Below are 27,270 nucleotides of genomic sequence, written 5' to 3'. Positions count from 1 at the left end.
AGCCCGGCGTGGCCACGTCATGCGACGGGGGCTCACGTGATCCCCCTTGTTTTGCTGGCGGCGGCTGGCGAGCCGGGAGGTAGCCGAAGATGGCGTTGATGGAGGAAGAGGAGCAGGCGTTGCTGGATGAGGATTCGCTGCCCAAGGACCATGGCGATCCTGCGCGCAAACCCTTGCCGGCGTTGTGCGACCCGCAGCGGCTGGCCCACAGGCTGCTGGTGCTGGCGCTGATGTGCTTCCTAGGCTTCGGTCGGTGGTCCCTGTCTTCCTGGTTGAATAGGGGCTGTGCCCGGGGAGCGGAATAAAGTTTCGCCTTAAGAATAGTCCTTGTGTGGGGGTGTAAAGAGAGTGTGTCACGGATGCACACTTAGACGGTATCGATTCTGCGGCTCCCCTTTCCTTCTAAATTCTTGCAAGGCAGCGCTAGACATGGGGCGACTCGAACGAGTTTGAGCTGTGCTTTGCTTTGCTTTGCTTTTCCTTCCTTCTGAAGTGGATCAATGAAAACAGAAAACGAAAGGAGAATCATGGGAGAAAGCAAACTTTAGTCATAGATCGCAATCCCTTCAATGAGTTTTGGCTAGGAAGAGGGCATTCATGGTTATTTTTTTCTATCAATTGGCATGATTGGAAAGTTGCTATTTGCTGCTCATCTTGGGATAACCTATCACCCATCTCCTTCCACTTATGACTGCATGACTGTAACTTGTTGCTTGTATCCTTATGATTTTCTCATTGCTTATTTGTATGACTATCATTAAGTGTTGTACCTTATGATTCTTAACAGATGTATCTTATCTTTTTATATACACTGAGAGCATATGCACCAAAGACAAATTTCCTCTGTGTCCAATCACACTTGGCCAATAAAGAATTCTAATTCTAATTGGAGGTATTGGTATCACTTGGAAATTAACCAGGTCTCCTTTAGCTTTGATTCCCTTTTTCCACCCTGGACAGGCGAAGAGGGGGGAGGGATAAACATTTAATAAATAAATAATTTTTCTCCTCTTTTCATAGTGAATTTTTTAGTGAATTCCAAATAATCCGCATAGGTTATTGACGCAAGCAGCATTTTCAGAATGGTTTTTAAAAAAAATAAGTTGTTTGCTCTGTTTTTTCCCTAGGCAGCTATTTTTGCTATGACACACCAGCAGCTCTGCAGACTCAAGTTCAGAGGGTGAGTGAAGAACAAAATATGCTGAATTTCACTACTTTTTCTCCTTAAATCTTTGATGTGTTGTTTTTTTCCATTACAGCAAGGACTTTTCATTAAATGTTCTAACAACCAGTAATTATTCCAAATGAGTTTCAGATAATGAAAACTTAGCTAAAATATAATGAAATATAATTGTTTTTCTGAAGAATCAGGATATTGATTGTGCTAAATGACAGATAGTTTGGAGGTTGTCTCTTAAAGCAGTTGAGTATCAATTATCAATAATCAGAATGGTTTAAGAATACCTATTTTTCCTCCAGGAGGACACCCCTCCCCCCAATTCAGGCATTTTAATTTTGTTTTATCTTAAAGTATGAGAGAAAGAATACCCTCTCTGTTATATAACCACTAGCTTTTCTAACGTGAAGAAAAGAAATGGGAAAATTAGAACTCAGCTGCAAGGTTGTTTATTGTAATTGTTTTGATGATAAATGCATCATCCTCTGAAGCAAAATGGGAGATAAATACAAAATCCAAAGTATGCAAGGTTGTCAAAAAATATGGATTGTTTTGTACAAGAACATTGAGTAGAATCATTTCTATCAGATCCTGAAAGATCCATAGGTATAACATCTTAGTTTCTATCTGATTACTAGTTCTTTAAAGCTTTAGATTTTTATTTATGCAAACAATATTTGCATGTTTTATTTCTGATGCCAGTGTTAATCTTTCTTTGTAGCAAGGCAGCACTTTTTAGACAAATGACTTGATATTGCAATGCCATATTGCGTTGGATGGATTATTCTGTAAGAAAGTTTTAAAATTAAAGCAGTGCTTAAAGATTGTGTTCTCTTCCATTTAGAATATGAAAGTTAACACAGCTGACTTCATGGCGTTGTATGCTTGGTATTCCTGGCCTAATGTGTTTCTATGTTTTTTTGGAGGCTTTTTGATAGACAGAGTATTTGGAATAAGGTAATTATGACCATTTTTTCTTGAAGATATCCCTTTTATTTATTTTTTTCAAATGGCTGTATGAATATGAGCTGTACTTCATGTTTCTTTTCAATATGCTCAGTAGACAAATGTTAGCATTAATGTGGTATCCACTCATTAAAATTAATATGACACTTTTGGGGCATATTTTTTTCTGTCTGAAGCCTGAAAAACAGATGAGAGTCCTTTAATTAATAGAGAGTAAATGCAAAACTCATGGTTTTAGAAAGGAAACAGTTGAGAAATGTTGGATCTTTCTTTTTTCCCTTAGCTCATGCCAAATCTTTTCAGGGTCCGGGTGATCTGTTCTGGAACACATAATCCAACCTGTAAATGGATTGAGTTATGTTAGGAAACGTCTGAAAGAGGCTTGCCTTCTTGAAAACACCATAACCAGAAGCTCTTAACCCATTTCTGGTTTGGTGGTTACTTCCAGAGACTTGGAAATTGTGCTCAGAACTGGTTGCTCCAAAGGGGAATTTGAATCTTCCAGGCATTTCTGAAACATTCTGTTCTTGAATTTATGCATTTTGTACATTTTGAATTCTGCGATTGCGTGGAAGTCCAAGCTCTTTTTCGTAATAATTTTGCAAGAACTTACAACTAAATGTTTACTGTTTGACAGTCGATGTTTACTATTATCGTTCTATCATTCTATTTTATTTCTTTCCCCCAAATTAGTTGGCTGGCCATGCAGTCTCAGAATTGTAACTTGATGATATACAAATACATTCATAGGATCCTATCATTATAATAGGATCTTGGTTTTCTCGTTTGAATATTTTGGATTATGAATTCACTTTTTTTCTTTGAGGATATCTAGAAATAGTTTACCTTGTTGCTTATTACAGTTAGATCCTACAATTGTGCTCAATTTGAACCAAGAGAGGGAACATCCAAGCAATTAAATAATACCCTAAAATCCTCCCAGAAAAAAAAAATTCTTTTTTTTCCTCCCCAAAAGTCAACCCTATTGGATTTTCATATGGCTCTCCTTTCTGGGAGGATTATTTCCCCCCTGAAATCAATGTGACATAGTGACTGAATGGTAGACAAGTGGAATCTATATTTGATCTACTTTTTTGATTATTGATGGTACTCTTTTGGGTAAATTAAGGATAGTTTTCAGATAATTACATCCAGAAGATAGAAAAGATTCTTCAATCTAGTTCATTTGTGGTAAATAGTATCATTTTGTACGGTGGCAGTTCCCAATTACAATGCTGACTTTAAATTATTCAAACTCCTTTACAGGTGGGGTACGATCATATTCAGCTGTTTCGTCTGTGTGGGACAAGTAAGTGAAACAGATGGCAGTTTTATGCAGAAAAATAAATTCATAATTTCTCCAGAGCTGTGAAATCTTATTAACCTGGTTGATTGAAATACAGAGTTGAAATACATGCCTGTGATATAATTTCTGTAATTAACTGAAAAGAGATGCATCTTCCTCTTACAGGTAATTTTTGCTGTGGGAGCAATATGTAATGCATTTTGGCTGATGGAATTTGGCAGATTTGTATTTGGGTAAGTTTGGATGTTGTGTCTAAATATTTGCCGTATTTGATTTTTAAAATAGAGACTCCAGTGAAGGCTCATGTATTTAAAATCAGACACGGTTTGCAGAAAGCGTTACATTATTTCAGTTTTATTTTAATTTTTTTTGGAAATCAACATGAATTGTAAATGGTATAGTATAGTGTGGGTTTTTTCATGTCTTTGGCTTCAAATATGCATATTCATGAATGTCTTTCATTTAGGATTGGTGGTGAGTCCTTAGCAGTGGCACAGAATACCTATGCTGTGAGTTGGTTTAAAGGAAAAGAATTAAATCTCGTTTTTGGTCTGCAACTCAGCATGGCTAGAATTGTAAGTCTAAGCACCCAGGTTTTTAAAAATATAATATATTTAATATAGTAATTGCAACACATGTATTGGCTATTCTATGTTCCCTTGTCTGTGCATGAGGTGAAGCTGTCAAGTAATGATTCAGGCATTTTTAAAAAGGCAATTGATTAGTTAAGAATATTGTTTCATTAAGACTTCTAAAAAGTTAAACCTGATAAATCAGTTAAGCTGAGGAACAGCAGTAAAATATGTCTTTGTATGGTCACCTTTTCCACTTTCCCCTTACTTGGAGAGAAAGTTTGTGGACGTTTGGAGAAATCAAATGGTAACTGAAAAGTTAGCCTGATTTTTGCAAGGATTTTGTTATAATAAAAAAGGTACATGTACACAATCATTGTGTGCAGTTAAAGTAATTCCAAATCGTATGAAGAACATAAACAGTGGTGAATTTAAATGGATCCCAGTTGCTAGCGGATTATCTTAGATAACTGATTGTTGACTAGGGTTTATGGATGACATAATCCAAATTATTTGGGAAGGGGGAGCAGGTTGCCTGTTAATGGCCTACAGCAAGAGTGTCAAACTTGTGGCCTGCGGACCGGATGCGTCACGTGCTGACCACGCCCAATCTTGCTTTAGTGAAGGGGGAAAAAGTTGCGATACGTCATGTGATGACGCCTGGCCTAGTGGAATATATATTATTGCTGAGCATCTGATCTCTAAATGGGTGCAATTTTAGCTGTTCCAGTTGAGGGCTGTCAGTTCTAAGAAGTGTTTTTTTCAAAGGTTCCCTAAAAATGTATACAGTGCATACTGTACTAAGTTACATTTGGAATTTAGATAAGAAAAGAATGAATAAAGATAGGAACCACTGAAGAATGATATTAAAATATTGGACTAATAATCGAATGCCAGGTTCAAGTCTATTCACAGCTTTGATAATCTTGAGCCAGCCATACTTTCTCAGTACTTTCTCAAATTATTCCACATCTTATTGTAAGAAAAAAAAATATGTATGCAGCCTTAAGTTCCTGGAACAAGTGTAGGACACTAATTAGATATGTGCTTTGTAGAGCTTGAAGTGAAATATGTAGAATATAGAACATTTCCTGTTGATCGGAAGAAAAAAAAGGATACTCTTTTCTGAGATCTATATAGAAGATTCAAATTAAATGCTATTAACGAAGATTCTTGTGGGCCTGCTGCCTTTTGACACAAATGAATAAATTAATATGGCTTAATTAGTTATGATTATCTCTTCATAGGGGAGCACTGTGAATATGAATATTATGGGATGGGTGTACTGGAAAGTTCAAGATCTGTTTGGTTCTACAGGCCACACAACTCTGGGCATAGCACTCTTGATAGGTTAGTAAATATTTTTACTGTTTACAAAAATAATGCATTTTTTATTTCATGAATTGAAAATGTGTTGTTAAACTATCAATTTTCAGTTTTATCAAGTTTGTCTTTTATGCAGATTGCAATGTTTCTTAACCTTGGCTGTTTTAAAGATATATAGACTTCAACTCCCAGAATTCCCCAAGCAGCATTCATTTCAGGAATTGCCACTTTCATCACTTAAGGATTTCTATTTTGAAGCCTTAGCAGTTGCATGAAGGCTTCATAAGCCTTTACTCTAGCTGTGACATCCCCTCCGGATACTGCCCCACTATATTGTAATGCTTCATGTGATAAAACCAGAACATTATTTTAAAAACGGAGATTAAATGCTTTGCACATTTAATTTAAATGGAATCACATTCTGATTTGATACTGACTCTACCCAATTCCTTTGCCCCATTGTTCTTTGTACTGTTGCTCCCAATAAGCCATTTAAGACTTAGTGGGATTTCTGGCGTGAAAAATTATCTGCCATGCAATTTATACCTGGCTTTTTATTTTCGGTGGCTCATTTGAAATATCGTTACCAATTGCTAAAAACATTAGCGTTGTATCTTTGCTATATAATGCTAATGTTTTTAGCAATTGGTTGGATAAAGCCATTTGCAAATATTTTCCCACATTCCTTTATACTGTGTATATGCTTTGTACATTTTATATTATAATGTGTAGAATTGTAAAGCAATTTTATGATCAGTGATGGCATAAATCTTAATTTGATTTCTGTTCTTGCAGGTGGTATCACATGTATCTTTTCCTTAGTTTGTGCTCTTATTCTTGCTTACCTGGACAAAAGAGCAGAGAAAATTCTTTGCAAAGAACAAGGGAAAACTGGTATGTTAGTCTCCATCATGGCCCTCCCTCCTCTAAGTATGTGTAAACTGAGAATAGGAGTCAAGTTTATGAATGAATGATTGACTTTGCTCATTTTGGCCATAAAGTGTTTGAGTAACAGACTTTTCTCTGGTTGGGAAATTGCCCTATTTTTGGAGTATAAGATGCATCTTTTTCCCTCAAAAAAAGAGGGTGAAAATCTGGGTGCGTCTTATACACTGAATACAGCATTTTTGGCTTCCCAAAACCCCACCCCCTTTGCAAAAATGGCTGTGCATAGCCTTTAGGAGGTTTCTAGAGTGCACCTGGGGGCTGGGGAGGGCAAAAATGAGCAAAACTGTTTTTGCTCATTTTTGCCCCCAGCCCCCAGGAGCGCACTATAAGCCTCCTAAAGGCTATGCATGCCCGTTTTTTTGACAAAAAATGGGCTCATTTTCATGAAAAATGGGCCTGTTTTTGCTCATTCTTTGATCCCCAGCAGCCCCCCAACCCCCAGGAGCACTCTACAAGCCTCCTAACAAACTATGCATGCCCTTTCTTTGACAAAAAATGAGCATGTTTTCTTGAAAAACAGGCTGTTTTGGGCAGGTCTGCAGAGTACAAAAACTTTTTTTTTTAAATTTGCCTCTTCAAAATCTTGGTGTCTCTTATACTCCGGTGCGTTTTATAATCTGAAAAATACGGTAAGCAATTTTTCTTCCCTGCTGTGGAGCTTTTTTCTGATAGCATGAAGAATCTGTGACCTATTTTCTCCAATGAAATATATGTACATGAATCTTTCTTATTCTGCAACTGTCATAATTACCTAGTGTGCTCATAATTCTTTGAATTTTGACTTTTTACATACATGTCAAGGATGTATCATATTCTTAATGGTGCAGACTAGCTCAGTTCTGTTAGTTGAAACAAATGGAGAGTTAAAACATTTATTTGGAGTCATCTCTTATTAGACAGTTTTGCACAGCTAACACTGGCATTTCTTTTTTCCCCTCAAGGCGAAGTGATAAAAATAACTGATGTGAAAGACTTCTCATTATCGTTATGGCTCATATTTTTAATCTGTGTTTGTTATTACGTGGCTGTCTTCCCTTTCATTGGACTTGGAAAGTAAGTGCACAATTATCAAGAAATCAGATTTATTTGGCTTATACTTTGTTATATTTCTGTCGGACTTTTAAATGTGTGTGTGTGTATTTCAATGCAGGTTTTGCTTTTTAAAATATGTTTGCATTTTATTAAACGACAGAAAAATAAAAATAAAAACAATGTAAGAGACAAACATGGAAATGCTTTTGACTTTGAACCTAAATCATGGCTTTGCTTGTGCTTGTAGAGGATTATGGGAATTGAAGTCAAACACCTGGAGATTATGATCCCATATAGATATGCCTGCTTTTTATCCTTTTTACATTGAATGTAACAAATGGGCCTCATGATAGTAGAGAGGTAGGAAGATGATTCCTTTAGCTATGTGGATAGCAGTTCAAGTAGTCCTTTATTTATGACTGGTTGAAGTTATGATCTTCCAGAGAAAGGGTACTTATCACTAGATCTGAAATTCCAGCACCTTTTTAAGATCAAAAGCACAGTTGCGGTTTCACCTAGCAACTGCTTCACTTAATGACTGAGTTTCCAGGCACAATTGTGCTCACTAGACAAGGACTATCGGTAATGTGACTGCTTTTCCAACAGTGTTGCTTAGTTATTTTTATACATTCTATCTAGACTAGAGTGACTACGATTCCCTGATTTCTCACTCAGTACTCAACAGTCATACATGCTACACATATTGCTCCCTTCTACAAGACATCAGTTGGTGTTTATATACAATGCAGAATAATTTATTAAAGTCAAGAACGTTTTTATGATTTGTTCACTAGTCCACGGTAATGTTAATCTGTTGCTATATAATGCAGTTTACTAAGGTGATACAGAAACTACAGAAGTATCATTGATTGTTGTTTTGCAGAGTTTTCTTCATTGAAAAATTCAAATTTTCTTCTCAAGCAGCAAGTGCGATTAACAGGTCAGTGTTATTAATTTTAAGTTGTTTTGTTGTTGCATTAACCACTACTTCCCTGAGAGCAGTCTACTTCAAGCTTGTGCTTCCAAAAAATCTTTAACGTCTTCCTTGAAATAAGATCATGACAGGTAGGCTCTAAGTTAGTTTTAGCCATAAAAAAAATCTTCAGGGTTTTGTGAATTTATTGATTGTATATCTCAATATATCAAGTCATGAATAGTCCAAACGCTTCTTGGGAATGGCGGCAGGGGGAGGGAGGGCGGGAAAGATGGTGAAGGAAGGAAGAATTATTGTGTGATGGGAAAATTGATCTCATTGCATTGACATGACTTTTCTGTTTTCCATTTCAGCATTGTGTATGTTATATCAGCCCCAATGTCCCCTATCTTCGGAATTCTAGTAGATAAAGTTGGAAGGAACATCACATGGGTTATATGTGCAGTGGTGGGAACTTTAACCTCTCACATCATGTTGGCCTTTACTTTCTGGAATCCCTGGATAGCAATGGTAGGTATTTCATTCGACTTTATTTTTCTGAAATAAAGCCCAAATATGTAAAGTACTTTGTCCTTAAATGGATCCCTATGCATTTGGACTCCCATAATCTCCGAACAGAAGAACCGTGGTGGTGCAGTGGTTAGAATGCCGGATTGCAGGACCCCTGCCAGGAGTCCAATTCTGACCTGCTCAAGGTTGACTCAGCCTTCCATCCTTCCAAGGTTGATAAAATGAGGAGCCAGATTATTGGGGGACCATATGCTGACTCTGTAAACTGCTTAGGGAGGGCTGTAAAGCACTATAAAGCGGTATGTAAGTCTAAGTGCTAAAAGGCTAAGGAATCTGGATGAGTTGGCTTCCAGCAAACTTGTGGGAGCACAGTTTAATAAAACTGTTCAAATCCAGATGCCAAGCTTTCTATAGCATTGGCAAAACGTGGTCTTCCAAATATTGCTGAACTGTCCGTCAAACCTAGGCAACACAGCCAGGGTGTGATAATGAGAGTTCCTGTCCATAAGATCTGGAGGGTTTCAATTCCCCTATACAGGTGATACTGCCAATCTAGATAACTCTTCTTAGTGATAATGGTGTATCTAATGATTTTGGATACTTTTGGCTGTTGCATTATTTAGCTCCCCAGCGGCACATTGTTTCTATTTAACTGCAGAATAAAAGTGAAACTCGAAGCATTAGAATATTGTGCAAAAGTTCATTTATTTCAGTAATGCAACTTAAAAGGTGAAACTAATATATGAGATAAGACTCATTACATGCAAAGCAAGATAGTTCAAGCCGTGATTTGTCATAATTGTGGTGATTATGGCTTACAGCTCATGAAAACCCCAAATCCACCATCTCAGAAAATTAGAATATTGTGAAAAGGTGCAATATTCTAGGCTCAAAGTGTCCCACTCTAGCTAATTAAGCCATAACACCTGCAAAGGGTTCCTGTGCCTTTAAATGGTCTCTCAGTCTGGTTCAGTAGGAATCACAATCATGGAAAAAACTGCTGACCTGACAGTTGTGCAGAAAACCATCATTGACACCCTCCATAAGGAGGGAAAGCCTCAAAAGGTAATTGCAAAAGAAGCTGGATGTTCCCAAAGTGCTGTATCAAAGCACATTAATAGAAAGTTATGTGGAAGGGGAAAGCGTGGAAGAAAAAGGTGCACAAGCAGCAGGGATAACCACAGCCTGGAGAGGATTGTCAGGAAAAGGCATTCAAAAGTGTTGGGGACTTTCACAAGGAGTGGACTGAGGCTGGAGTCAGTGCATCAAGAGCCACCACACACAGACGGATCCTGGACATGGGCTTCAAATGTCGTATTCCTCTTGTCAAGCCGCTCCTGAACAACAAACAACATCAGAAGTGTCTTACCTGGGCTAAAGAAAAACAGACCTGGTCTATTGCTCAGTGATCCGAAGTCCTCTTTTTTGATGAGAGCAACTTTTGTATCTCATTTGGAAACCAAGGACCCAAAGTATGGAGGAAGAATGGAGAGGCACACAAGATGCTTGAAGTCCAGTGTGAAGTTTCCACAGTCTGTGTTGATTTGGGGAGCCATGTCACCTGCTGGTGTTGGTCCACTGTGCTTCATTAAGTCCAGGGTCAACACAGCCATCTACCAGGAGATTTTGGAACACTTCATGCTTCCTTCTGCAGACGAGCTTTATGGGGATGCTGACTTCATTTTCCAGCAGGATTTCTCACCTGCCCACACTGCCAAAAGCACCAAAACTTGGTTCAATGACCGTGGGATTACTGTGCTTGATTGGCCAGCAAACTCGCTTGACCTGAACCCCATAGAGAATCTATGGGGCATTGCCAAGAGAAAGATGAGAGACATGAGACCGAACAATGCAGAAGAGCTGAAGGCTGCTATTGAAGCATCCTGGTCTTCCATAATACCTCGACAGTGACACAGGCTGATAGCTTCCATGCCACACCGCATTGAGGCAGTAATTGCTGCAAAAGTAATTGCCCAAACCAAGTACTGAGTACATATGCATGCTTATACTTTTCAGAGGTCCGATATTATTCTATGTACAATCCTTGTTTTATTGATTGCATTCTAATTTTTTGAGATTGTGGATTTGGGGTTTTCATGAGCTGTAAACCATAATCATCACAATTATGATAAATCACGGCTTGAACTATCTTGCTTTGCATGTAATGAGTCTTATCTCATATTAAGTTCCATTACTGAAATAAATGAACTTTTGCATGATATTCTAATTTTTCAAGTTTCACCTGTAAACTCAGGAACTTTGGCTAGCTCACTCTTAATGTCTGGTATAAATGCTTTATTTTTCCTTACAGTGTTTGCTTGGAGTTGCTTATTCTTTGCTTGCCTGTGCCTTATGGCCTATGGTTGCTTTTGTTGTACCAGAACACCAGCTGGGAACTGCTTATGGATTGTAAGTAACAGATCTTGGGACCTTTTTGCACGTCATCTTTAAACTTCTGATCATAACTGTTACAATCCCCTGCCATTTTATTTGTAACTCAGTATTTGACTATTCTACATGTTTAGCAGATTACCGTTTGGTTAACCTATGGGTTTTTTTAAAATAATGCAAGTTTTCCAAAGTAAGGTTGCTTCTGTACATGGATACAGCTCTGAGTACTGGAAATTCTCTTTGATTAAGATATTTTAGGTCTGATTTAGGGATTCAGTGGCTAAGACGCTGAGCTTGTCAATCAGAAAGGTTGGCAGTTTGGCGGTTTGAATCCCTAGTGCCACGTAATGGAATGAGCTCTCATATTTTGTCCCAGTTTCTGCCAACCTAGTAGTTCAAAAGATGTAAAAAAAAATGCAAGTAGTAAAATAGAAACCACCTTTGGTGGGAAGGTAACAGCATTCCATGCGCCTTCGGCATTTAGTCATGCTGGCCACATGATCATGAAGACGTTTTCAGACAGCGCTGGCTCTTCAGCTTTGAAATGGAGATGAGCACCGCCCCCTAGAGTCAGGAACGACTAACACATATGCGCGAGGTGAACATTTACCTTTAGGTCTGATTTAAAATCTGTGTTTAGGCTTTTTTTGCTGACTTCCATAATGGATTGAAAGTGTGTTGCTCCAACATGACCAGTGTCACTGCATTTATTTGGTTTGCCAGTTGTACCTGCATTCTGAGTTATACGGTAGAATGAACTGTTTCTTATCAGCAGTGATTTACTGCGCATGTCATTACACCATAGTACAGTGATGGCAAACCTATGGCACACGTGCCACAGGTGGCACGCGGAGCCGTTTGTCAGAGCACGCAAGGCACTGCCCTGTCAGCTGGCCAGCGCACATGTGAAGGGCATCCGGGGGGGCGTGGGAGGCTGTTTTCGCCCTCCCCAGGCTCCTATAAAGCCTCTGGAGCCTGGAGAGGGCGAAAAAAGCATGTAAAAATGGGGGGTTGCGCCTGTAGTGTGCGCATGCGCACTTGGGGGGTCACGCATTGCATTATGGGTGCGGCACACCAGCACACGACCCCCCCTGCGCTCCCCCCCCTTATGGCACACGAGCCAAAAAAGGTTTGCCATCGCTGCCATAGTACTTCTTCCTTCCTTTGTCTGTATGCAGGCAGACAAAGGAGCTCTGCCAAGATGTGATTAATTTAGTTAGTAAGTTTGCATTTTTACTTTATTTACATTAAAGATTTTTTAAATTAGATTATGCCTTGGGTTTATTTTTCGCTTACTTCAAAGGTATGCTTTCAAGGAATGCCAAGATTCACACCTCGTTAATTCAGGACGGAATTCACATCCTGACAACCAAATTGAAGTATAACAAGCTAAAAAATAAATGGATTGAATGCAGGCACATCTGACCAATGTGTGCACATGTCAGATATTACTCCAAATCCACTCTTTCTCTCCAGGTGTCTTCTCAGAATTGTGCTCATTTCTCCAACATTAAATGTCTGACAGACACATGAGTGTTGACTGCCATGGGCAGATGTCTGAATCTTTTATGTACTATAAATCCCCAATTGTGGTTCTCATTGACCTTGCACAGCTATCAATACATTGTTGCCTGGGATTGCAAAAGTTTTGTTCATGCAAGTTGCAAAAATGCATCAGAAGAAGATCTCATAAGAGATCTAGGTCTCATAGGAACACAGCATTTCTCTTTCTTTGATTAAACAGACTATTTTTGTTGACATTCTTGTGAATCTGAAAAATGGGCCTGCTGTATTAGGAAATTGACTAATGTGTGAGTTTGAAGCCTTTCCTCCAGGATCTGGAAGAAAACTGAAAAAAGGTGTGTCAGACAGGACCCTCCCTAGTTTTCATGAAGATAAGGGGAGGGAAGAGGTAGCACAGGCAGATTTGTTACTATAACCTTATAGCAAAAATAGAATTCATAATTTTGGTTCACCATTTTGGCCTCTCCATTTTCAAATACATATTTTAAAGAAAAAGCGTCTTATACATGAAAAAATACGGTAGTTCTTGCGGGATGTTAGGCAATGAACTTTGCTTGTTTGGGGCCACTGTTTTTCAAATACATTTGATTTGTAATCCCAGTCTGTGTCAGCCATCATTGAAATTTTGAGTACATCTTCAGGGTATTACATTGCTCTCAGTCTCATAGAAGGGCCTTTATAGAAGGGCCAACATCAATCTTGCAAGTTTCTGTACCCCCCCCCTTTTATCTTTGTGAGAACTAGGGAGGGTCCTCCTTAATATATTTTCTACCTCAAGCTTAGATTTCTTTTATCTGACAATTATCTTGGTTGCAGTCTTCTCTCTGTTCTATAAGGTTATTCTTCTTCTCATAACAGCAGGTGAGGCTGTCTTTTCCGTAAAGATGTGGTTTCTTTCTACTTCAGTCTTCCTTTAAGTGGTAATTGTGTATATTTTGGATTTTAATACACAAGTACAATTTTTGTTGGCCAGTAAGATGTTTATATTTTACAGAACAAAAACAGACAGCTTTCTAAATTTGCTTCTTTGTGCTGGTTGGAAACTAAGTGGGGATTATGGAATGTCCTTTCTGTTTTCCAGCATGCAGTCAATCCAGAATTTGGGTCTTGCGATCATTGCCATTGCTGCTGGGATGATACTGGATTCCCGAGGATATTTCTTCCTAGAAATTTTCTTCAGTTCTTGTTTGTGTTGTAAGTATAAAACCCTATGAAAGGATGTTGTATATAAAGGAATTATACAACATCAGTAGTTTGTGAAATAGTTTTAGAAATTGCTTGCAAGACAAATTCTGATTTAATGCATGTTTTTCTTATCCTTCTCATTTCTAAAAATAAAAAGGAAGTTCCTTCCCTCTTTTCTTTAAAATAGCTTTATTGCATTTTATAAATTGGAATAAAATATTCTGAGAAAACTCTGTTGTTACAAAACTCTGTCCTTGTTTGTTTGTTTTGACAAAAATGTAGTTTTCATGTGATTTACCATAATTTCCCATCTATGAGACACGCCCATGTTTCATGTAGAGTAAGTAAGCTCACTGCAAGCCATCACTGTACAGAAGCCATCTTATTAGAGAGTAATATAAGAATAGGAAATGCATCACAGGAACAATAAAGATGAAACGTAGAGTGATAATGTGATTCAAGAAACAAATACAATAGAGAGGAATGATAGACCTGTATATAAGGTAGAGGTTCTTCTGGCAGAACTGGAGGACAGGGATGGGCCACATCTTCTTTCGGCCTCTTGTGTATAAGACGCCTCTCCATTTTCAAATACATATTTTGAAGAAAAAGCGTCTTATACACGAAAAAATACGGTAGTTCTTGTGGGATATTAGGCAATGAACTTTGCTTGTTTGGGGCCACTGTTTTTCTTTTTCAAATACATTTGATTTGTACTCCCAGTCTGTATCAGTCATCATTGAAATTTTGAGTACAGCTTCAGGGTATTACATTGCTCTCAGTCTCACATCTGGGGGAAAAAACCCCTTCCCTTGTAGGAGCCAGCTGTGGCATCAAATATTTACACTTTGGTACTCTTTATGTGAAAATTATGCACATGCTATTTTTGTTCTGCATATTAAGGCTAATTTTCATGATATATTATTTTCTTTTATGTAACTTCTTATTTTTGCCTTGCAGTGGCTCTTATTGCTGTAGTAGCATTGTACTTTGTGAATTTGTTCAGAGGTAAGCATTTTGTTATCTTGTCTTGACACTTGTATGTTTGAATCAGCAATGTGCAAAAATGGTAACTCTACCTTGAAATAATAACACATTATTTTAGAAAGCTATTCTTTGCTGATGGTTTAAATGTAAAATGTAACGATTCTGAGTATTGATTGTTCTGTATTTTCTTTTAAATTCTACATAATGCACAGAGGTTTTTATTTAATATATTAAAATTGTAGTTCTTTTAATTTTACTAAAAGTATAAATTTCACTTCAAAGGTTGTTTATACAACTTTTCTTGAAAGAAAGACTACAGTTGAGCCCAATTAATAAACTTCAAAGTAGAACTATCTTAGGTTGCAGTGGAAATAGACAAATATATTTCTGTTTGATCATCTTTTGATAGAGTGAAGGAAATACAATTTTTATGAGTGTTAACCTCTTTTGGTAAATATAATATATTCATAGGGGAGGTGTTGACTGTAGCAGAGAATGCAATCCTGCATGGGGGCCAAGCCATAAGGGCCTTGATATGTTAAAACCAGCACTTTGAATTGCATCCCAAAATTTATTTGCAGCAATGGCCGGTATGCAATAAAACAAACAATGCATATGTTCATTATAGCAAGGAAGCCATAATATTTTGAACCAGTTACAGTTTCTGGTGGTTTTGAAAGGTAGTCCTTTGTGGAATGCACTGTAATGTCATAAATTTGGTGGTGTCTTCTTTTGGAGTCCAAACATAATTTCTCAAATTCTGCACATTTAACCAACTTTTATTCTATGAGCTTCACCGTCCTTAGGTTGGAGTTGTTTGTTTTGTAAAAAACGTTTACTACATTTTTATGCCGCTAAAGCTGGCCAACACAAACTTGTATTATAGTACCTGTTTCTTGAGAATTAAAGATGGTTAAGATTTGTAAAAACAATGCCTTATTAAATTATATGTAAACCTTTTCTCTCATAGGAGGAGACCTTAACTGGTCTGCAAAGAAGAGAGAAAAAGTGCAGAAGCTAGCCATGGCTGAGTAAGTATGTAGTAGTGGTCCTACAATACAGGTGATCTTAGAAAAATGCTTGGATTGCAAATTGGTATGCAAAAGATCTGAAGGTTGATATATATATACTATTTTGCTTTAATAGGATCAAAGTATTCATTTTATTGTGAGATGAATTTGTACGCCCGAGAAAAGGTATTTTAGCTGTTGATTGCAAATGTTGGAGCTTGGCAATTTGGTTGCAAATGTTTCGTCACCATTCCAGGAGATATTGTCAGTGCATTTTGAGTTGTGCTCCTCTGTCAGAACACAGAGCTTTAAATACCTTTTTATGAGATGCAAATTAGTCTGAATGTTGTTTGTTCCCATATTTCTGAGTCATGGTCTGCTATCGGACTGTTTGATTGGCTGGCTCTTGTTGCTGGGCTATATAGTTAAGTATCGTCCGTGTGATGCAGATTAGGATTAGAATTGTTTATCTGGGTGCTTGAATCATGGTCTGGTTTTGGCTTGTTTGATAGTTTGAGTGGCTGCCTTTTGTTACCGAGAAGCGATCTGATGGGTTATAATTTTGTTGCTGCGGAGAGGGGTGCCTGTTTATTCATTTTGAACGCTACCTTTGGGATTAGGGTTGATAGAGTTCCTTCATAGAACAAAACAAAATGATATAACAAAATTGTAATCCATCGTTTGCAACAAAATTGCCAAGCTCAGAGTTCAAACCAACAGCCTAACTACCAACTCGAGCTGCTAGTATTCAAACACATTTTAAAATGTATTTATTTGCAGTTTTTACAAGGTTAAAAAAAGCTTATCCCTAGCTATACGAGTATGTGGAAGTTAGAAGACTCTTGACTTTGGAATCGCACTAAATTATCTCAACAAAGGTTCCTGGTAGTCTTACTATATCCATAAAAATATAATTTAAAAACTTGATGATCCTCTCTGCAACCTTGTAGATTGAATAGTCTTTGGAACAGCTTGAACTATTTTCGAGAAGGTGATTAAGGAGGACACCATCTCAGGAGGAGGCACTGTTTCACAGGGGTGGAACTTACACAAAAAAAATACTAATTTCGATCTTTCTCTCCCTGATTGTTACATACAAATAAGTTGTATAACTGTCTCAAAGCTGATTTTTCAAGAGGCTACTGGACTTTCTTTCTTTTTTCCTTGAAGATGTTTTGCTTCTCATCTAAGAAACTTCTTTAGGACTTCACAGAAGGAAGTTCTTCAAGGGAAAACAAAATTCCTGTTGCCCCTTGAAAAAGCACCTTTGGGATAACCATGACCTTTGACTGAGAATCTCCATAGACATTAAGCTGTATAGTTATTTGTATTTATAGCAGGTGGTCCTGAGGGCATTTCAGTGATTCTAGGAAGGGCTTTATAAGGACAGCACTTTGAATTGTGCTTGGAAGTCTATTGGCAATCCATACAGGTAGCTCTTGCTTCCCAGGAGGAAAGCAGCTATGTTTTGTACGAATTGCAACTTTCATTTAATACTTGAGGGAAGCAACCTTGTGTAAAATACATTGCACTGGTCTGTTGTTATCTTTTTAGAGGAAATTGTGGATCTTTCCTTCTTTAAATATTCTTTAAATGGTCTTTAAATCTTCCTTAATTAGTTAAACATTGGGCTTTTTTTCAGAGCAGTATGAAAGATCAAGTGCCTTAACCACTATAAAAAGTTCATTCCAAATGTGCCTTCTTCTAAAGTCAAAACACTTTCCTAGATTTTGCAGATGTAACCTGAGGTTCATTGGACATACCTTGAGAAGAAAATGGTGGATAATATAAGCTGCATCATAATCAATGAAAATACGTTCAAATAGGATTAAAACTATTCTCTACAATTGTAGAGAATCGTTTTATAGAATAAATCTATAAAGAGATTTCATATATTATCTGATATGGTTTAATCATAGTCCTGGTTCTATGTACCATGTAACCATGCAGTAGCCATATAGTAGCCATATAGTTGAAATGTATTTCAACATGAAACAGCTTTTTAAAAAATAAATAGTAGGAGCGTTGTTCTGGTGTATTTAATATATATAATAGACATGGTTGTCCTTTGTTGCTGGAGTCAGATCTGAAAAAGAGAAAAACGGATTATAAATATAATCTAGCTCAAATGCTGGAATTCAGACCATTTTTTATATGTTAAACTTTGGAAACAGCAAAAATTCAGAGTTACAATGAAATTTAGTCTTGTTCCAAGTCATTTCTTCAGTGGTTAACTAAAGTACTGGCCTGGTACATATACGTATAGAACTGCAGTTTTGTATCCTTGCATTTTAATCTTTCATCTGAATGCATGAGAATTTGTGCTGAATTGAGAGCATTGGATCTGCTTGCTTTGCTGCCCAAAATTTATTTATTTTTTGTTTGCTTATGCCACCTGACTCCTGATTACAATACACAGCTAGAAGTTTTTTTAAAAAATTTATGCACAGTTTTATAACTGGTTCCCTAACTTGATGTTCTCCAGATGTTTCAAATTAAAACTCCCTATCTTATTCTTCCAGTGCAGCTGATCATCAAAGAAGGTGGGAATTTGAAAACCTCTAGAAGCACTTCATGTCAGATCAAGCCAAGACATATTTCCCATTTTCTTTTTAGCAACTTAAAAATTGGGTTCTTCAGTTGTGAAGATTTGCCCATTTACTAAAAGGTATAGTGGTATGAGTAGTCAGATGGAATATGAAACTTAAAGAGCATCCATTGGACAACTCTTCAGTCACCAATGGCAACCTCAGTCTTAAAAATAATGATAGTAAAATTCAAATAAGTCTAGTGTATGTGATGTAGACAACAGAAGGCACTGTGCTGTTCTGGAAGTTTTAAGTAAAACTCACCCATCACCCAAAAGACATTGATACTAGGATTTATATCAGAAGTGTCCTCTTTGCTTTAATTAAAGCAAGGGTGAGAAATGTTTAACATCTTTTTCTTTCTTTTTTGGAAAGGGGAAGGATAAGAGCTATAATGAGTAACTGACGGAAAATGGGCAAAACTGTATCACATACATGACTTGGGAAGTTGTTTTTATTTTGTTATTAAGTTGTTAGGCTTATTTTGGAGATGTGTACAATAATTTTGGGTGGTTCCATTTTAATGTAGCAGGCAAATGTTACCGATTTCCAGCAATTGTGACTGGAGAAAATTGAGAACTGAACCTTCACTTCAGAGCAACCCTTTTTAAAATACATTCCGTGTTTTTTGGAGTATAAGACGCACCTCCTCCCCCAAAAGAGGGTGAAAATCTGGGTGCCTCTTATACACTGAATAGAGCATTTTTGCCCTACTGAAACCCCATCTCCTTTGCAAAAAGGGACATATAGAGGCTTTGGGAAGCTTGCAAAGTGCTCCTGGGGACTGGGGAGGGCTGTTTTTGCCCTCCCAGCCCCCCAAAGCATTCTACAAGCCTCCCAAAGCCTCTGTATGCCCCCTTCCCCCCAAATGGCCTGGTTTTTGCTTGTTTTTTGTTCCCCCCAGCCCCCAGTAGCACACTACAAGCCTCCCAAAGCTCTGCATGCCCCAGCTTTTTTGCAAAATTTTGCCAGTGTTTGCAAAAAATGGCTGTTTTCTGCTCGTTTTTTGCTCCCCCAAGCCCCAGGAGAACTCTACAAGCCTCCCAAAGCTCTGCATGCTCCCCCCTTTTTTTGTGTGTGCAAAAAAACGAGGCGTGCAGAGGGTTTGGGAGGCATGCAGAGCGCAAAAACTTTTTTAAAAAAATTACCTCTTCAAAATCATGGTGCATCTTATACTCTGGTGCATCTTATAGTCCGAAAATGTACGGTAAATATTCAGTCCTGCACCATGGCATTTTTGAGGGACTTACAAGCACATAGTTACAATAACATGTTTGCTACAATATGTTTTGCAGAAAAGAAATCTGAATAGGAAATTCCTTCCAGAACGGGGCAGCACTTGATCAACAACAATCCCGTTGAAGAGTATTCTAGTACATGTTACTTGTTCAGGTGATAGACGTCAAGTTACACTCCAAAGTAGTTCACTCAGGAAAACACGGTTACATATGCTGAACATACAGCGTGTCAAACATCTCTCTTTATCAAGGCACCCGGACTGCAAACAGAGCAAAATTTTTGTATATATGTATACTCCACCTCGTTGAAGAGACTTACCCCCATTTGAAGTGAAGTCGGCTCCTTCAGCTCACGGAATCTAGTTGGCATGTGAACAGTGATATCTGCCCTTCTGTTTTGTGTAAGGGTGGTTTTGTCTGCGAGCTAATAATGTCTTGGTACAGCAGCTTGTTTTCTGAAGGGATTATTTGTTACAAAATGTGATGATTCTCCTTGCAAATCATGACTTTGTAATATTGTGTGTCTTACAGAATCAAAAGAATGTAAATAAAATCCTAGTGTTATGATTTTTAAAAAAAAAAATATCATTGAACATCCTACTGATCAAAAGCCGTGTTTGTTTTAAAAAAAGGGCAGCTACTATTTCTCTAAAAGTTGCTGTTTTTATTTTTTATTTTGTATTACAATTGTTTCCTGGTAATTTTTTTTTTTTGGTTACAGGCAGAGATTAAATGTTGGTTGAATGTTGAAACTTGCACTTTGCACTTACATTTTGACCTTTAATAATAAATATTGGACGAGAGAATATTTGACTTTACTGTCTGTTAATATGTTTGACTTGCTCTCCCCTTCCTTTAGCTAACAGTACATCCATGCATTGATGAAAGAATAACGTTCACTGAAGATCTAACACATTCATCTTTCTATGTGTCTATTAATAACGTTCCCTTTGTTTTTGCAGAGCAAAAAGACGGGAAAAAATCAGACGTCAGAATGAAGATGATTTAGCCAAATTACAACCAAAGAGTGACTTTAGTTTGAGGAATAGGTATCTCTGCAGATTAGGTGCTCAGGTACTGATAACCAAATTTTTTATTTTAAAAATGTTGCAATAAATGCTGCACCAGAAAGGACTTTTCTTGTCAAATTAGCACTAGACTTAATAATACCAAGCTCATCTGAAGACTGGTTTTTATTGTTTATAACTTGCATGCAAACTAGTCAATATGTCACCCCATCATAAAGAACTTCCAACTTCCATGAAGTTTCTCGGGGAAAATAATCCAGTTGGCCAAAACGGTAGAGCTGTTCTGACCTAGGCTTCGCAAGAGCATGAAGCAGACTCCTCGTCCCGATAAAACCTCTTTTATTTAGGTTAAAGGGGATTCCTCTCCAGAAAAGTTCCTGCAAATAGTCTTTCAATTACAGACCTTTATCAGGCTTGGAGAGTTGCCAGGCTGATATCTTTCAAACATCAAGTTGTAGCAGCAATTACTTGGCAAGAAGTCAGGAACAGATCTTCACTCTAATGAATTGAACTAATTGTTTCTTGCAAACTCTCCTCCCCTTTCACTCCTTTTTATTCTCTCTGGGAGAGGCCATTCACTGTTCACCTGTGCCTTTACGGCCCTTGTTCCTTAACTGATCCCTTCTCCTGGCATCTCTGCACATGCGCACATCAGGAACAGGCTCCAGCTGTTCTGCCCCACTGATATCCGACTCCGAAGGCAGCTGATAACTGTTGGACGGCCCTAGCCCCATCTCTGCCTCCAACGCAGACCACTCGTCAGAGCCTTCCCCAGACTCCAGGACTGGCCCATGTGCCTCCTCAACCTCCTCACTTTCTGAGTCTGCTACCAGCTCTGCCGGCCGATGGTGGTCCACAACAAGAGCTTCTTCAACTGTATTTTGAAAATCAGGATTGAGTAGAGAGAGAGATTCTTATCTGTCTGTCTCTCCATTTTACCTATCTTGGCTAATCTATTTGTTTTACCTAATCTATCTGCCTGTCTACCTACCTATAAGTTTTGTTAAGGACACCCAACTCCATGAAGACTCTCGATGGCCAAACATGAGAAAAATCATAATTAAGAACCAGATGACTGACTGAACTAAAACATTCCCCAATATGAAAGACTAGACGGGGGCTCCATATAGATACCCTGCTCTCACACCTGGAATTAACTTTATCCTAGTGACTAACTTTGGCCCATCTAGGTGGTTTTCTTGGCAACATATACTGTATATACAATATACTGTAATATTTTGTCACTATTTTATTCAAATATATTTTTGGAACTTGGTCTGCGCTCGTAATCATAGTGAAAATTTGACCATCCGCCCAAAAATAGGCATGCAAAATTGTATTTTTAAATTTAAATAGTAGTCTATTATATTGGTAATATAACATCTGTTATACTACCAATATAATAGATGGATATGCTACTTTTGTCTTCTACGAAATATAAGAATAATGTGAAGACAAAACCAAACAGAAAAAAAGGCATTTTATTATTTATGTATACTGTAGAATACTGCAGTAGGCAAGCAGTGCCTTCAGATATGTGCCCAGGAGCCTTTTCAGAAATATCTGATATATAAGCAGATAATTAGAACATCAAATTTCAGGGAAAATGATGCTAAGTACTTATGGGCCTGTTTGCACATGCAAAGTCAGCTTCTTGCTGAAATTATGCGTGTCTTAACCTGACCACTCCTGCTTAATTTGAAAACAATTGCTGATGAGATATCTTGCTCTTTCTTACTTTTTTCAGCTGCCAGCCAACTGTGTTTGCCACTTATCTGCACTGGCACACAGAAGTGTGTTGAAATAGCAGAATTGTGTCATGACACGGACAAACAAAATAAGAAATTGTATCAACACAAGACCTCACTCTTCTGTATCAGAGATCAACATAGAGAGTAACCACAGAACACTATTTAGTAGTTTTCTGCAAACATTAATAATAGCTGATTGTCTTGGAAGACTTTAAAGAGCCTACATTGAACTCTGCTATAGTGGATGAGTAGGGATTTTTTAAAATGGTGTTCGTGGATTTTCATCTGATTGTTGCTTGGTTTAGAACCCACATCTGTTTGTAACATTAAGCTTAAAGGACAGTTTCCATTTGGTGTACAATTATGCAATATAACTGCATATCAGATGTACACTGCTTGTCTGTCTATGTCTCAGAATAACTACACTTTATTTGTGTTCTACATTTCTTTCACTCTAAGAAAGAGAAATCATAGATATTAATGAAATAGACTATTTCTATGAAATGCATAGCTTTTTAGTAAACTTACCACAGCTTCTTTTAGGTTTAGGTTTATTAGGTTTCACTACAATCAGCATGTTTGAACATAAACATCAAGCTGGTACTGCATAAACATTTCAGGTGATGGACTACCTTTAAAAGCTCTTATAAAAATACAAATTAACTAAAAGAGCATTAAGGTTAGGTATTTTTGTGTTTGTTAGTTTTTTGCACGTAGATGCATTACAGAAAATTTCCTGTGGAAATAGCTAATTATTTGGCAGTATATTTTCTTAGCAAATTGTGGAAAATATGTAGAAGAGAGCTGCATAATTAAAATTAACAGTTCACTGCAATAATAAAATCGATACATTTTTGTAGCTGTAAGGGTTACCAATCAGCAAATTCTCAGAGAAATAAAAGTAAAAGATGATAGTCAAAGACTGAAGCCGTCACCTTGTTGGATGTTGCATACACAGTGGGATTGGGCTGTTCCACTGTCAGACTGGCTTTTTAATTTTTTTTACCCCTTTCCATGGCAGATATCACTGGTTATAGTTCACTTGGAGACCAATTTTGGAGTTCTAGTTTTAGACTGCTACAATAGCAGCTCCTTTAGTATGAAATTTGTCTTGGTTAGGTAGGACTAGAACTGGAATATCATTTTTCTGAATCTTCTCATACGCCCTCATTGTGGTTGCCCTTGATTTTAAGATAATATGTTGTGTTTGGCACAAAAAAAGAATTTTGTAATCCAGTTGGATAACACATCAAGTGTTTCCATATGCATATTATGACAAATGTCCAGTTAATTTATTTTGGCCGTATCAAATACCTGTGCTACGTTTGGTAGATAGGGAAAAATGCCAATAATAGTTGCAACTATTATTCACGTCTTGCCCTAAATACATTTCCTTTATCTTAAAGCCTTCTGCGGTGCAAATAATTGCTTGCATTGCTGATAATTAAGCTTGAATTTAGGAAACTGCATTTGAATTGATACTTTATTTGGCCAAGAGTGATTATACACTCAAGGAATTTGTCTCCACTGAATTTAAAACTTCTTCAAATGGCTCAAATGCAGCTTTTATTATTACAGAAACTTTTTACTCTTCTGTATGTATTACGCTCTCTGTAAAAGACTGGCTGCAGGTTTGGCTCTATTTTGTTTTTATAAAATTGTTTGTTTGTTCTAAAACATGGGCATTTGCTGGGGAAGTCAGTAAAGTAGTCATGACTGAATGTAACCTTGCTGGCCCTTTAAAAAAATAATGTAATTTTTCCCATTGTGGTGAGACATGAAATGAACACAACCACCAAGATAAAATTTCACTTACTCCCTATTCAGATTCTGCCCATCAAACAAAAGTTTCACAAAAGAACTTACCGTATCCCTTTCTTGGGTGCATTGCAGTATAAAAGAAGCAAGAGCATGAAAATGTCATCCACCATCTTGACTTTTTTGACTCCCTTGGTATCCCTGTTCTAAAAGACATAATCTCCACTAATCACGGACAGTAACCTATTGTTATAGATATTAGAACATTGCCTCTATTTTTTGTATGAAGATGATTACTTCGACACTAAAAATATTTTTTTCCTGGTAAATATAATCTTGCATGCATTCAAGGACCAGATTTTCCCCTGGCGTGCACAGCCTTATCTTGAATTTCAAAAAAACTTTAGTTAATCCTTTGTGAGGGCTGAATAATTTTCATTAAGCTAGATATATTACAGTAACAAAAGTGATGTTTGCATACTTCAGCTTAATGGGCTGTTTGACTTGCAACAACTGTGACCCCTGCTCATTTCTAATACCTATAGCTCATCCTGTTTAGGAACTGCATTAATTAAGAGCTAATTACTAAGTCTGGGCTATTGTGCACTGCCAGAAGCAAATTGGAAAACGTTCTTCATGATACAAATCAAAAGATTCATTGTTCCATTATTGCTCAGTGAGCAAGTATCTTTGAACACTGACATGAATGGAAAAAAAAACAATATTCAAAGTGATAATCTTGGTTTCCTTATCAATTTTAATTTTCTACTGTCCTTGTTGAGGTCCAGAATGTCTTAGGCTAAACAATGTTTCCGATTATTATTAAGTTCATTATCCAATTGGTGTTACATCACCTTCTTTATTTCTGCCTGTCACCACATAGTTAGCTCATTTATTTTCCATACACAACGGATTTACTGTATTATGAAGCAGATTAGTATAAAATCCATTTTACGTTTTTTAGTTTGTAAAAATTATTCAGTAAACCTGATCATCCTAGGAGCACTTCACACACAACACAAAATGTTGTTATGGAAAAAAGATACAAAATTTTGCTTTTCATTCTCTTTTTGTGCGATCATTTATTATTATGTATTATTAAATTAATAATGTCATTATAAATTATGAATAAATTATGAATGGATACTAAATGAAGTCCAGTATCAAGCCAATATCCCCTATTTTATTGTTACAGACTAGCGGTAACTTTATTTCAATTTAGAAAATTACATAGATCATCAGAATAATGCTGCATAGAAAATTGATGTTTCCTTTTTTTTAATCCTTAGTATTATAACATGGATTTAATAATTAAAACACTATTGATGTTTCTTGTTCACAAGCTATCATTATGGTTTGAAGGAAGAAGGAGGTGCTGTTAGGTGTCTTAATAGTCTTTTGCTTTCAGTGAGCTCATGAATTAATGCTTATTATTTTTCTTTAACTTTCCGGCTGGAAAGAAAAATTCTCCTGTTTATAAGACGCATCTTTTCCCCTCAAAAAAGAGGGTGAAAATCTGGGTGTGTCTTATACACTGAATACAGCATTTATGGGCCCCCGAAACACCGCTCCCTTTGCAAAAAGGTCGTGCATAGCCTTTAGGAGGCTTCCAGAGTGCTCCTGGGGGCTGGGGAGGGCAAAAATGAGTGAGAAACTGGCTGTTTTTTGCTCATTTTTGCCCCCTCAGCCCCAGGAGCACTCTATAAGCCTCCTAAAGGCTATGCATGCCTTTTTTTGACAAAAAACAGGCTGTTTTGGGGGGGATCTGTAGAGTGCAAAAACTTTTTAAAAATTTGCCTCTTCAAAATATTGGTGCATCTTATATTCTGAAAAATACGGTACCTTTGTTATCAATAGTTTGTCAACTTCAATACTTTTGTTATATTTTGATCATTTCATTGGCTGGTGGTGCAGCCAGAGCCATGAAGTATATAGGTAAAATCAATGTCATAAGAATAGTTTTGATGGGAGCTTCTTCAAGATTGGGGCAGAATTGCTTAACATCTTGAGGTCTATATGAAGTGGAAGCACAACATTTCTGGAAGATACCCAATTTGGGAAAACTGAGGCTTGACTGATAATCCTAAGGGCTGTTTTAGTAGGGAAACACTAAAGTCAAATCTGTGGCATTTCTGAAACAAAGCAACTAGATGATTAAAATGTAATGCAATGTGGTCCTTAATGAACTGTGATTAAATATTACTATTTATGATGTAAATAAAAGCTAAAGTTGATTTTTGTCTCCTAAAACACGGTGTAATTCTGACTTTTGCTTACATAATCTCTCTCTCTTTTTTGTCCCTCTATGTCATTAAGAAATGTTCCAGGATCCATAAAATGCATTTCGGTCTTAAAATAACATTTCATCAATCTGAATCCTATTTTATTAAACTATATTAAATAGTATCTGTGTCACTTTTACTGACTCCTATCCTAAAAATAAGATGAATTGTTTTTAAGAAAAAGAGTTGAATAGAAACCAGAAATTGCTAATGCCATTCTTAGAGAGTTTTACAAAAGCAGTGGGTTCTTTCCAATTGATTTCACACTGCTGAGTAGCTAAATAAATTTTAAAAACCAGTAGCCCAGTATAATTGACCCTCCAAGGCAGAGAGCAGAGATTGTAGACTGCCTGCCAGAGTACACAATAGCCAATTGGACTGGAGGACATATACAATGGAATGAAGTGGTGTAATGCTACTTTTGATTCAGGGCAAAAAAGCTTAGCAGTGTTGTGGCCTGCCAGCAGAAGAGCAGGACAGTGAGAAGGTTGGGGAGGAACATGGGCCAGTCCTGGAGGCTGGGGAAGGGTCGGAAGAGGTCTCTGTGTCGTACCAAGGCCATCTGGCAGTTTTCAGCTGCCTTCAGAGCTAGACAGCAGTGAGACAGAGGAACAGCTGGAGCCTGTTCCCAATGTGCATTCTGGCAGAGCTGCCAGAAGAAAAGAACAGCTCAGAAATCAGGGTCGACTTGGGAGTAAAGCCGCAAGTGGACAATGAATGGCCCCTCCCATAGGAAATAAAAGAGGAGCAAAAGGGG

General features: G+C 37.4%; 1 protein-coding gene across 2 annotated transcripts; it reads left to right on the top strand.

Annotated features, from left to right (window-relative positions):
• Positions 1-26,637, top strand: MFSD1 (major facilitator superfamily domain containing 1). Of its 2 annotated transcripts, XM_081956157.1 has the most exons (17): positions 1-249; positions 1,128-1,180; positions 2,022-2,134; positions 3,410-3,452; positions 3,615-3,682; positions 3,916-4,024; positions 5,269-5,371; positions 6,143-6,241; positions 7,237-7,348; positions 8,211-8,267; positions 8,615-8,771; positions 11,083-11,180; positions 13,768-13,880; positions 14,832-14,879; positions 15,829-15,889; positions 20,657-20,768; positions 22,470-26,637. In XM_081956157.1, exons 1-17 carry the CDS (start codon positions 90-92, stop codon positions 22,527-22,529), a joined length of 1,566 nt encoding a protein of 521 aa, XP_081812283.1. In that variant the 5' UTR covers positions 1-89; the 3' UTR covers positions 22,530-26,637. The 2 variants fall into 2 exon arrangements, with proteins under 2 accessions (XP_081812283.1, XP_081812284.1); XM_081956158.1 differs by lacking the exons at positions 20,657-20,768; positions 22,470-26,637 and adding an exon at positions 19,752-20,625 and having other exon boundaries at positions 5-249.
• Positions 26,638-27,270: the final 633 nt, after the last annotated feature.

The sequence above is a fragment of the Natrix helvetica genome (genome assembly GCF_964273705.1).
Source record: "Natrix helvetica genome assembly, chromosome: 5".
NCBI classification, from domain to species: Eukaryota; Metazoa; Chordata; class Lepidosauria; order Squamata; family Natricidae; genus Natrix; species Natrix helvetica.
This window is presented reverse-complemented; position numbering and strand designations above follow the sequence as displayed.